Source organism: Pan troglodytes, chromosome 20 (assembly GCF_028858775.2).
Source record: "Pan troglodytes isolate AG18354 chromosome 20, NHGRI_mPanTro3-v2.0_pri, whole genome shotgun sequence".
NCBI lineage: Eukaryota > Metazoa > Chordata > Mammalia > Primates > Hominidae > Pan > Pan troglodytes.
Window position 1 is genome coordinate 38,171,256 of NC_072418.2, and position 12,634 is coordinate 38,183,889.

Consider the following 12,634-nt stretch of genomic DNA (forward strand, 5'->3'; position numbering starts at 1 on the left):
GTTATTCTCTGCAGGGGAATTTCACAGCTCAGGAGGTGCTGGAGTAAAAGTCTAGACCACAGAGGTGTCAGATGTCCCTGGCTCCCTGCCCCTCTGCCATGGTCCTGCCCCACACCCTGGCTCCTCTTGCCTGGCAGGGCTGGGCCAGGGGAATTCTGAGACCTTACCCCACCCGGAATTGGAGGCTAGGATCTGGGTAGTGACCCTTCAGCTGAGAGTCTCACTCCCACCCTGGTCCTGACAGCCCAGAACTCCCACCTCCATTCTCTCCATTTGGCAGAACCTACTGGTAGGACAGGCCACTCACCACTGCTGGGGCAGGATTCCACATCCATCCTAGGCCAGCTACATGACTCTGGGCAAGGGCACGGCCCTCTCCCAGCCTCAGTTTCTTCATCTGTAAAATGGGGATAATAGAACTCGCTGAAGGTTTGGGGCAGTAGAAGTGGGTTCTGCAAATCCCAAGGACTTAGTGAACATTGGCATTCATTTATTTGTTTGACAAATATTGATTGAGTACCTACAATGTGCCAGGAACAGTTCAAGGTGCAAGAGACACAAGACAATATCCTCACCTGGGAGATTTTTTTTTTTTTTTTTTACATGGAGTCTCACTCTGTCACCAGGCTGGAGTGCAGTGGCGTGATCTCGGCTCACTGCCACCTCTGCCTCCCGGGTTCAAGCGATTCTCCTGCCTCAGCCTCCTGAGTAGCTGGGACTACAGGCATGTGCCCCCACGCCCAGCTAATTTTTGTATTTTTAGTAGAGATGGGGTTTCACCATGTTGGCCAGGATGGTCTTGATCTCTTGACCTCGTGATCCGCCCACCTCTGCCTCCCAGAATGCTGGAATTACAAGCGTGAGCCACTGCGCCCGGCCTTTTTTTTTTGAGACGGAGTTTCGCTCTTGTTGCCCAGGCTGGAGTGCAGTGATGCGATCTTGGCTCACTGCAACCTCTGCCTCCTGGGTTCAAGCGATTCTTCCTCAGCCTCCCAAGTAACTGGGATTACAGGTGCCCACCACCACTCCCGGCTAATTTTTTTTGTATTGTTAGTAGAGACGGGGTTTCACCATGCTCGTCAGGCTGGTCTCAAACTCCTGTCCTCAGGTGATCTGCCCCCCTTGGCCTCCCAAAGTGCTGGGATGGCGGGGGGTGGCTCACACCTGTAATCCCAGCATGGTCAACATGGTGAAACCCTGTCTCTACTAAAAAATAAAAAAATTAGCCAGGCATGATGGTGCACACCTGTACTCCCAGCTACTTGGGAGGTTGCGGCAGGAGAATCGCTTGAACCCGGGAGGCGGAGGTTGCAGTGAGACGAGATCGGCCACTGCACTCCAGCCTGGGCAACAGAGCCAGACCCTGTCTCAAAAAAAAAAAAAGAACATAATGTCAGGTAGTGAGGCTGCTGTGGAAAACACTCAACAAGAGTAAAGGAGGTCAGGTTAGGAGCGGGGAAGGCAGTTTACCCTGAAGGGACACAGAAGACCTGACGAAGGTGACACTGGAGCCATGGAGGCCCAGGGAGAGGGGCGGGGCAGGGGGGGAGAGCAGGGGCAGAGGGGAGAGCTGGGGCCAAGGCCCTGAGGCAGGAACGGGTTCCCTGTGTTGGGAACAGCAGGAGGGCCTGAACAGCCAGAGTGGAGTGGGAGGAAAGAGGGGTAGAAGGTGACATCAGGGACATAAATGGGTGCAGGGGATCATGAAGGGGTCCTCCTCCTGAAACAGCACCTCCAGATTCCCGGGGCTGCTTCTCTCCAGGGTGCCCCGCCTGCTTGGGTGAGGTCTGGATTGTAGCTGTAGTCCTAGCCTGACGGCCCCCCACCCTCCTCTAATGCCTACTTGGGGTCCCTGCACATTGACCCCCAGGCCTGGATATCAGGGCTCAGGGGAGATAACTTGGAGGTTCGCCCTCTGGAACTCCTGAGGATGACCTCCATCATTTGAAGTCGGAAACCCGGCCCCCAAACTGCGCTCTAAGTCCTCCTGTGACTCTGGGGGTGACCTTTCCAGACTCCCTGGGAAGGTGGGGGGGGGGGTCCTCAGAGCCCCAGCGGGGTCGGAGACACACAGACCACCCTCCCCGTTCCCAGAAGTCGCGGTCCCTGCGCCACCCGGAGAGGCCGGTGCAGCGGGCGCCTCCCGGGCCGCTGCGGCAAAGGCTGGGCGGCCGCGCCTTCCCCCCGCGGTGATTCATCCCGCCCCCTCCCTCTCCTCCCTCTCCTCCCTCCTCCCTCCCTAGGCCGCCGCCGCCGCCGCCGCCGCCGCCGCTGCAGTGCGCAGGAGACCGCGGTCCGCGCCCGAGCGCGCCCGAGCCGGAGCGGGACCGGGGTCGGTGCACCTAGCGGATGTGCCCGGCTGCGCGCGCCAGCGCAGCAGCCCGAGCAGCGGCCGCCGCCCGCGCGGCGGGGATGCCCGGACGCCGGGCCCCGGGGCTGGGCCCCCGGCGGTAACCGGAGCGGGGGGGCCGCGCCCCCCCTCCTCCCCCCTCGCCGGTCCCAGAGCCGCAGCTGCTGCGCCCGCGCGCTCCCGGGGACATTCTAACCGCCGCCAGGTCCCGCCGCCTCTCGCCCCGCTATTAATACCGGCGGCCCGGGAGGGGGGCGCAGCACGCGCCGCGCAGCCATGGGGAGGCTGCTGGCCTTAGTGGTCGGCGCGGCACTGGGTGAGTGCGCGGGGGGCGCGCGCGGCCGGGGGGCACCGCGGGGGCACTGGCGGGGCGGCGGGAGTGGCGCTCGGGACTCGGGGCAGCCGCGCGAGGGCCACCCCCGGCCCATCCCCGGGCCCGCCAAGTCAGCTTCAGAAGTTGTGCGCGCGGGAGCCGGGCTTGGGGAGGGCAGTGGAGGTGAGGGTGGTCTCCAGCGGGCGGGGGCCGGGCTGGCACAGCCTCGCGGCTGCAGGCGCCCAGCCGGGGGCGAGGAAACGCGGAGTCAGCTGCTCCCGGAGCCCCGCAGGCTGCAATGTGACACCCACAGCCGCGGGAGGGGGGTGGGGGGAAGGCGGCGCCCGGAGACTGGGACGGGAAAGACGGAGGGACAGGGAGATATGAAGACGGGAGGAAGGGGGCGAGAGACAGAGAAGGACTCGGAGCGCACCGGAGTGGTCCGCTGGGATGCTGGGGACATGGGGGTCAAGGGGGAGACGGAGACAGAGAGAGGGGTATTGGAGGGAGAGAGAGAGAGAGAGAGAGAGAGAGAGAGAGAGAGAGAGTGTTAAGAGACTGAGCGCGATGGAGAAAGGGAAACTTGAGAAAGACAGAAGGAGATGGAGAGAAGAGAGAGGGAGATGCGGGTGCCCGTGAACACCGGGAGAGAATCTTGCATGGAGTTTGAAAAGGGATAGACGTGGAAAGGTGGAAAGAGATTAGGAGAGGTCTCCTTCTGAGCCCAGAGAGTGGACAAAAAGTGGAGGGACCTTCAGAGAGACCCCTGAGAGGGACAAAGATAGGAGGGACTGAGACAGAGGCCCTCAGGGAGTCTGAAAGGGACCGCAGGGGAGGCGGATGGATGAGAAGTCCTGAGGATCAGGAAACAAGGACAGCACAGGGCTGCAGCAGAAGAGACACAGCGTTAGCTACAGAGTGCTGGGAGGCAGAAAGGAGGTGCCAGGTAAGAGTGTGAAGGAATTCTAAGACTGGAATTCAGTGGGCTGCAAAAGCCCTGGGGCAGGAGAGAGCTCAGGAAAGCTTTGAGTAGTGGATGGGGTTGGGGTGGGAAGAGCTCTAGAGGCGAGGAGCCTGGGGAAGAGGGGATGATGGAGGCAGGAGAGGCTGGGGAGGGGATGGCTCACACAGGGGCTTGTGGGGCTGTGGAGAGGGGCTGAGTGTGGGTCAGCCCCGGTTTCAGTGCCCACCTCCCCACAATCCCCCACCCCCAGACCTTTCTCCCAACCCATTTCTGCTGGAGCTAGCTGGTTTTACAATTTAATGGTGAAAATGACTGCCACCTTAAACTTCTAACTTAGCTGGAATTCTCATTCTACCACCTAGATGCTTGGGTTCCTCCAGCAAGGGACTTTCTGAGGAAGGGGCACTCGGGTAGCAAAAAGTCTGAGTTACCGGCAACGTTGACAGTCCCATTTATGGGGCCTCCCATGTACAAGGCCCTACCTAATTTATGAAAATGGGCCCAGCCATTGCTGGAAGGAAAGGACCATTTCTTTCAACAAGAGAGAGGGAAACTGAGACTCAGAGATGAATGACTTGCTGAGGTCACGCAGTGAGTGACAGGGCTCAGCCTAGCATCCAGTCCTGTCTGCTGGTAATCATTGAGGGGGGAACAGATGATTTGTGAGGGGTCTGGCATTGCTTAGGGCAATGGGTACCTCTGCCTGACCCGAGCCTGCTGTCCCCACAGTGTCCTCAGCCTGCGGGGGCTGCGTGGAGGTGGACTCGGAGACTGAGGCCGTGTATGGGATGACCTTCAAAATTCTTTGCATCTCCTGCAAGCGCCGCAGCGAGACCAACGCTGAGACCTTCACCGAGTGGACCTTCCGCCAGAAGGGCACTGAGGAGTTTGTCAAGGTGTACGGGTGCCAGGCACGGGCATGGGAGGGCAGGGGACCACAAGTGGGAGGCGGTGGGGCTGGATCTCAGGGAGGGGGCTTATTTGTTTAATAATATGCTGTGATTGCTGACCTGGATTCAGATTCTGGCTCCACCAGTGGCCAGCTGGTGACCTTGGCCAAGTCAGTGAGCCTCTCTGAAAGTCAGTTTCCTCCTCGGTAAAGACGGGGTGGCGGTGGTCTCTAGCCCATAGGTTTGTGTGAGGACTGAATGCATTGACGCACCTGGCACATGGTTGGCATGAAATAAATGTCAATGGACTTATATGGCACCAGCAAACAATGTCTCCGATAGTCATTACGGAGGGAAGACAGAACTGTTTTTTTTAACCTCCTTTAAACTATGTGTGTATTTTGCATTACATATCGGTGAGGGAACCATAAAATTCTGTGACATGCTGGAGAGTTGGGGTCTCCAGCTGCTGGAATCAGGCTGCCCTGTGTCTGCTGGAGGAGTGTGTCTGGTGGCTGGGAAAGAACTGCAGAGAATGATAGCCTAGAGGCCAGATGGGGCTTGGGAGGATGACTGAGGAACGTGTGTGTGGGCGTGTGCATCTCGGCTAGAGGCAAAAGCGGGGTCTGGATGACTCCAGGCGTGATCCTAGCCCCCCACCCCGGTGCCCTCCCTGCCTGAGGTCAAGGCGTCTGAGCCCATCTGTGTGCCATCTGTGTCTGTGGGTGTCAGGGCAGGGGACAGAATCAGGGTCAGGTGAGGGAAGAGAGGCCCAGGCAGTGACACCTTCCCCTCCCTGCCTACCCCTAGATCCTGCGCTATGAGAATGAGGTGTTGCAGCTGGAGGAGGATGAGCGCTTTGAGGGCCGCGTGGTGTGGAATGGCAGCCGGGGCACCAAAGACCTGCAGGATCTGTCTATCTTCATCACCAACGTCACCTACAACCACTCGGGCGACTACGAGTGCCACGTCTACCGCCTGCTCTTCTTCGAAAACTACGAGCACAACACCAGCGTCGTCAAGAAGATCCACATTGAGGTAGTGGACAAAGGTGAGTCGGGTGCTGCCTGCCCCTTTACCGTCACCCACCGGAGAGCCAGATGGAGGGACAGATGGCAGGTAGTGGACAGGACAGGCTGGCTCTGTGCCTGGCCAGCCAACCGCCCACAGCAGCAGGCTGAGGGGGAGGGGAGCAGCCCCTCCTGCCCACTCCAGCTCTGGCCTCTGTTTCCCTCCAGCCCACGGAGAGGTCAAAGCATGCCTGTCCCCCACAGACGCTCCGGGTACAGAACCCAGCTCTGTCACCTGTGCTGTATGACCTCTGGCAGGTGCCTTCTGTCTCTGAGCCAAAGGGTTGTCCTGGGCTCGCCTGGGATAATAATCCGATGTGTTTCTCGGGGTGTGGTTTGAGCCATTCTTCTATCATGGGGTTCATGAGGATTGAGCAGCTGCAGGCACATGCCTGGCTTCCAGCAGAGCCTTGCAGGTGGTGGCGAGCGTGGCGGTTCTTACTGTTTGAGTAGCTCAGCCTTGCTGCCCTCTGTCGTGATGAGGCAAGAGAGCGTGCCACCTAGAGCAGAGTTCCGCACACCCCTCTGCACTCCTGCCCCGGGGGAGCCGCGCTGGCCTGCAGTCTCACTCAACACCTCTGGGGCGGGCCCAGGGGTCCTTTCTAAAGCTCTCAGGTGAGGCAGTGAAGGGCCACAGGTGCGGGGCCCACCCTCTGAGCAGCAAGGGTCTACAGCGCTTTCGAACGTCTCATCATTTTGCCTCAGCCACCCTGGACCCCTTTTTTGAGGGAGGTCCGCCCCTTCTCTGATCCATCTTCTGCTCAGCATCAATTGCAATTGTCCAGCGCCCTGTGGCCACTGGCTTAGAGTTGGGGAAACAGCCCAGGCCTTGAAGCAGCTACAAGCTGTGGCAGAAAGGTCTCTCAGGGCCACGGCACACACATCCTCATGGGCAGCACGCACTGCCCGTCTTTTCTGTGAGATGGGTGCCGGCCTCAGTGCCTTACACGGAGTCCCTTAGTGAATCCTCTCCCCACCCTCTGGGGTAGGGGCTCTTCCTATCCCCATTTTACGGATGAGAAAACCAAGGCTCAGGGAGGGAAGGTTATGTGGCCAAGGTCATGTGATTGGGAGCTGGACTTGAATCCAGAGGAGCTTGGGTGACTGTGTTTCTGTTCTTGGCATGATTCACTGTACTCTGTGATCAGCCAGAGCCTGTGGGTTTCTTTTTATAATTAGCATTTTTACGTTTATTGTCAAATTGGTGTAGCAGAATGCAATTCAGCAGGCATGTCTGAGCCACTCTGGTGTTTGTCACGATACTGGGGGGTGGGGGTCACCCGCAGACATGGATGATGGAGCCCCGCCTGCGGAGTTGCTGTGACAAAGATGCCTGCGGTACTGGGACTTTACAAAACCTGTGTTATTGCTCTTGCAAATCTGCAGAGGTGAGATGGGGAGAGGGTGGGAGGCTCCAGGGCACTGTTCAGCCACCCAGGTTCTTTCCATCTTGTTGTTTGGCAGTTGGCCAGGGTGTTGTGTCCTCTGTACGCCGTGACCCAATACAGCCTCTTTTTTTTTTTTTTTTTTTAATTTAGATTTTTATTTTTTGAGACGGAGTTTTGCTATTGTTGCCCAGGCTGGAGTGCAATGGTGTGATCTCGGCCCACTGCAACCTCCGCCTCCCAGGTTCAAGTGATTCTCCTGCTTCAGCCTCCCGAGTAGCTGGGATTACAGGCATGTGCCACCAAGCCCAGCTAATTTTTGTATTTTTAGTAGATATGGAGTTTCCCCACATTGGCCAGGCTGGTCTCGAACTCCTGACCTTAGGTAATGATCCACCTGCCTTGGCCTCCCAAGGTGCTGGGATTACAGGCGTGAGCCACTGCGCCTGGCCTGAGCCTCTCTTTTTTAGGATTGTCCACTGTATGACACTACATCCCACAGCCCGTGCTTTTACCAGCATTTACCATCATATGCAGTTCCTTATGTTGGCCCTGCAGAGTTTGTGTTTTCTGCACTATCCACCCAGTTCTAGTGTTTTTTACCCACCATATGTAGTATTGCCTTTTAAACATTACCCACTATATTATAGTATTTTATATTACCCACTATAGGATATTTTATATTACACAATATATTTTACTATCATAATATTGCCAAACACAACAGTTTTTTGTTTTTTGTTAAAGAGAGACCAAGTCTTGCTCTGTTGCCCAGGCTGGGATACTGTGGCGTGAACATAGCCCACTGCAGCCTCGAACTCCCGAAATCCAGCAATCCTTCTGCTTGAGCCTCCCACGTAGCTGGGACTACAGGTGTGAGCCACTACGCCCGGCAATTTTTTTTTTTTTTTGTAGAGACTGGATCTTGCTATGTTGCCCAGGATGGTCTCGAACTCCTGGCCTCAAATAATCTTCCCTCCTTAGCCGCCGTAAGTGCCGAGATTACAGGAGAGAGCCTCCGCGCCTGGCCTACAGTATTTTTATTATAATCCATCATACTAGTGTATTTTTAACGTTCCCCACCATGGCGGGTATTTTTATTACCCACCATGCTATGCTATAGTATTTCAAAAATCAATCCTATTGTAGTATGTAAAAATATTCCATTCTATACCATACTATATTCATCATTACCTCTGATACTACAGTATTTTTAACATGACTCATTGTGCTATTGTATTTTTTCATTACCCACAATACCACAATATTACTGTATTTGTTAGCACTGCTAACATTCCTTATTATTATTCCATTCCTTATTATTATTATTTTTGCAATGGAGTCTCGCTCTGTCACCCAGGCAGGCTGGAGTGCAGCAGCACAATGTCGGCTCACTGCACCTCCCGGGCTCAAGCGATTCTTCTGCCTCAGCCTCCCAAGTAGGTGGGATTAGAGGTGCACGCCACCATGCCCAACTAATTTTTGTACTTGTAGTACAGATGAGGTTTTACCATGTTGGCCAGGCTGGTCTCGAACTCCTGACCTCAGGTGATCCACCCACCTCAGCCTCCCAAAGTGCTGTGATTACAGGCATAAGTTACCATGCCCTGCCTATTATTATTATTATTATTATTATTTCAAGTTAGAGTCTCACTCTGTCACCCAGGCTGGAGTGCAGTGGCACGATCTTGGCTCACTGCAGCCTCCATCCACCTCCCGGGTTCAAGCGATTCTCCCGCCTCAGCCTCCGAAGTAGCTGGGATTACAGGCACGCGCCACCACGCCCGGCTAATTCTTTTGTATTTTTAGTAGAGACAGGGTTTCGCTATGTAGACCAGGCTGGTCTCGCACTCCTGGCCTCCAGTGATTCACCCACCTTGGCCTCCCAGAGTGCTGGAATGACATGTATGAGCCACCACACTGACATTTTTATTATTTTTATCCACCATCTCGCTGCAATTTCAGTATTGCCCATCGACCTATATTGCCTCCTGGTAATGACCCCTGAGGAATGAGCCATGCCATTTCCATAGGTGGAGGCGACGGGTCATGGTGGTGAGAACTTCACTGACCTGGAAGAGGTGGAGAAGATGCTGGGAAGCTGCTGAGGGCTGCCCACCTGTGTTAGGGGAAGGCAGATGGGGACCCATGGGGACAGTAATACTATTTCGGATCCACACAACAGGAGTGGAAAATGCCTTGAGGCACAGCAGCGTCTGAGGCGGGTGAGAAATCCGGCCTGCAGAGTTGCGGCTGGCCTTCAGATCTGCGGGCTGCCTGTGAGATGCCGTGTTACCTAAATCCGTTTGGGCACTGAGTTCCAGGAGTGGGGGCAAGAATTCCGATGACGGGGCTTTATCCGGTGCGCATCCAGCTCAGAGTGGTTCCTAAGACCAGCCACCATGGGCAGCCAGGATGTGCTCATCCTTGAGGCTTTCCGAGGCATCAAGGAGATGGTTGGATAAAGAATTTAGCACAGAGCTTGACTGATGGCAGGCCCCCACAACATGAGACATATTAATAATGTGTGTGGAGGCCAGGTGCAGTGGTTCATGCCTGTCACCCCAGCACTTTGGGAGGCAGAGGTGGGAAGATTTCTTGAGGCCAGGAATTCAAGACCAGCCTGGGCAACACAGCGAGACCTCATCTCTACCAAAAAAAAAAAAAGAAAAGGAAAAAATTCACCTGGCCTAGTGGTGCACACTTGTAGTATCCGCTACTCAGGAGGCTGAGGCAGGAGGATTGCTTGAGCTCAGGAGTTCCAGGCTGCAGTGGGCTATGATTGCATCACTGCACTCCAGTCTGGACAATAGAGCAAGACCCTGTCTCTTAAAAAAATAAAGTCTGTTGAAAAGAATGAATGAAGGAAGGAAGGAATGAGAAGGAAACCCCGTCTCAGCTCCTCCCGCAGGGAAGCTGGGGCAGGGCAGGCAGGGGGGGCATCCGGCCCCGCTCCCTCCCTTACTCTGGCCCAGAAAGCACTGGTGCCATCTGCACAGGGTGGAGCCAAAGAAAGTGCCCCACTCACAGCAGAGGGAGGCCATTTGAGGACAGCAGGGAAAATGGGATCTCAGCCATCTAGGAGGGGGCCAGAGATGTGGGATGGACACCTAGGAAATCCAGCCGAGGACACCAGAGTGGCTTTTGACTCTGGTCCCCTGGCTGAATGCGTTCCCTTTACAGTTTAAATTTAGGCTCAAGGAGAAGAAGCTGGCAATCGGCAGGGCCAGTGCTGTAGAGAGGATGTAGGGTTTCCGGAAAATAGCCAACACTTCAGCAGTGCTGGCTGCGAGCTCATCCAAGCATGTTACGGGTGTTAACTCATTTCCTCTCCAGCAACCCTGTGAGAGGGTCTGAGTGTTCCCATCTCCATTTTACAGAGGCTCAGAGAGGTGCAGTCCTTTGCCTGAGGTCACACAGCTAGTAAGAGGCAGAGCCGGGATTTGAACCCTGGCAGTCTGGCCCTAGAGCCCCAGCTGTTAACCATTAGGCTTTATAGCCCCAGTTATAACAACAATAACAATACTAATACAAGTGAACCTTCATTGAGTGCTATTTATAGATCAAGCACTATTCTAAGGATTTTAAAGCATATTTAATTCTCACAGCACTCTGATGAAGGAGGTATTCATTTTACAATTGAAGAAACAGAGGCCTAGAGACATTGAGTCACTTGCGCAAGGTCACACAGCTGGCCAGTGGCAGAGCCAGCCTTTGAACCTGAGCCTTCTGGTTGCAGAGCTACGGCTTTTAGGCACTGTGCTGAGGGCCTCCAGAATGACACAGATGTGGCCTCGAGTTACACACGGAGGCAGGTTGAGGGTGACCCCCACCAGGCCTACCCAAGGCTGGGTATTAATAATCACAGTGCATACACCAGGCCCAGGGAGGTTGAGCCACTCGTCCAAGCTCACACAGCAAGCTCACAGCACACTCAGGCTGTCATGCAGCCTGGGCTACCCCCTTAACCCTGCCTGGCCCCTGCAGCTAACAGAGACATGGCATCCATCGTGTCTGAGATCATGATGTATGTGCTCATTGTGGTGTTGACCATATGGCTCGTGGCAGAGATGATTTACTGCTACAAGAAGATCGCTGCCGCCACGGAGACTGCTGCACAAGAGAATGCGTGAGTAGGGTGGCTGGGAGGCGGGAGGGCACCCAGGGCACCGTCACACTTGCCAGAGAGGAACTCCGGAGCCCGGGCAGGGAGGAGGCAGCGGAGCGGCCCAGGGCGCCATCTCTCAGTACTACCCAGAGGGGAGTGCTCCCTGTCAGACACAGGATAGGGGTCGTCAGACCCAGCCCCTTCCTCCCTCCAACTCAGGAGCCCAGGCTCCCAGCCAGATTCCTCAAAGACCCTGAGGAGTCCACCCGTAGACTCCTTCTCTCTCTAACTAAGGAGCCCTGTGTACCTGGGGTGGAGACCGCTACCTTCCCCCATCCCCCGGGGGTTGGGTCGGTCTGATGATGGGGTCACTGTATACCTGGCCTTTCCCCCACAGCTCGGAATACCTGGCCATCACCTCCGAAAGCAAAGAGAACTGCACGGGCGTCCAGGTGGCCGAATAGCCCTGGTAAGGCGGATGGGCGGGCAGAGGGGAAGGGGATTGGGAGGGGCCGAAGTCCCCCAGGTCCCTAATTCCCCCTCTCTTGCTCCCCTTCAGGCCCTGGGCCCCGCCTCAAGGAAGAGCCAGCCCTAATGGGGACTCTCCAGGCACCGCCTGCCCCCAGTGTTGGGGTGGCCACTCCTGGGCCCCAGAAAGCCTCAGAGTCCTGCCGACGGAGCCACTGGGGTGGGAGGGGGCAGGGGGCTTGGCTCGCACCCCCACTTTCGCCTCCTCCAGCTCCTGCCCCGCCGGCCGCGCACCGCCATGCATGATGGGTAAAGCAATACTGCCGCTGCCCCCACCCTGCTTCTGCTGCCTGTTTGGGGAGGGGGGCGGTGAGGTGGGGGCAGCGGCCCCGCACCCCTCCTCCTTGCTGATTTGCACACATTGGCCGCTTCAGACACGCACTTCTGGGGCCAGCCCCTCCCCGCCTCCTCCCTGCCTGGCGGCAGGGGTCGCGATGATGGGCTGGAGCAGTTTAGGGCAGGGGGTTCTGGGACCCACTCCGACTCCCCCTCCCCGGCATCATTTCCCCTCCCGCTTCCTCCGGCTGGACCTGGGGTCCCCCCTCCCTGTAATGCACTCCTGCCCCGGCCCGACCTCGCCCTCTCTCACCAGCCTTGAACTGTGGCCACCTAGAAAGGGGCCCATTCAGCCTCGTCTCTTTACAGAAGTAGTTTTGTTCATGAAATAAAGACTCTTGGACTTGATGCATAGTTTCGATTGTGAGCCCCGTCACCTTCCCCCCATTCCCGTCCCCGAATCTTAGAGCCCGCTTTCCAGGGACCCCACCTGAGGGCCCACAGGTGAAGCCACTTAGTGCCTGATCTGTGTCGGGGTTGGGGGAGCCATGGGCTCAGGGGTGAGGGAGAGTGGAACGGAGCCAGGAAGGGAGGGGGTGCCGTGGAGGGAAGAGAATCGAGGCTGATGCTGGGGTGCAGGGGTGGCATGGGGTGTGTGGTGTGCCCAGCAGTGTGAGTCTCTGGAGAGGTGGGCGCTGGGGAGAAGGAGAGGGAAGGAGAGACGGGTATGGATGGAAAGGCAGAGGAAGC

At 56.5% G+C, this 12,634-nt stretch overlaps 1 protein-coding gene across 3 annotated transcripts; it reads left to right on the plus strand.

Annotated features, from left to right (window-relative positions):
- The first annotated feature begins 2,274 nt into the window (after positions 1–2,274).
- Positions 2,275–12,292, plus strand: SCN1B (sodium voltage-gated channel beta subunit 1). Of its 3 annotated transcripts, none has more exon segments than NM_001110821.1 (6): positions 2,539–2,666; positions 4,357–4,523; positions 5,328–5,568; positions 10,960–11,101; positions 11,478–11,549; positions 11,640–12,292. In NM_001110821.1, coding segments are annotated over 5 exon segments (657 nt in total). In that variant the 5' UTR covers positions 2,539–2,626; the 3' UTR covers positions 11,545–11,549; positions 11,640–12,292.
- Positions 12,293–12,634: the final 342 nt, after the last annotated feature.

What these genes read in the sequence shown, in the direction of transcription:
- SCN1B (XM_009435264.4), top strand. Translation starts at nt 2,627, where the DNA reads ATGGGGAGGCTGCTGGCCTTAGTGGTCGGCGCGGCACTGG. An exon ending in AGTGGTCGGCGCGGCACTGG is followed by an intron (nt 2,667 to 4,356) that starts GTGAGTGCGCGG and finishes CTGTCCCCACAG; the next exon opens with TGTCCTCAGCCTGCGGGGGC. An exon ending in GCACTGAGGAGTTTGTCAAG is followed by an intron (nt 4,524 to 5,327) that starts GTGTACGGGTGC and finishes GCCTACCCCTAG; the next exon opens with ATCCTGCGCTATGAGAATGA.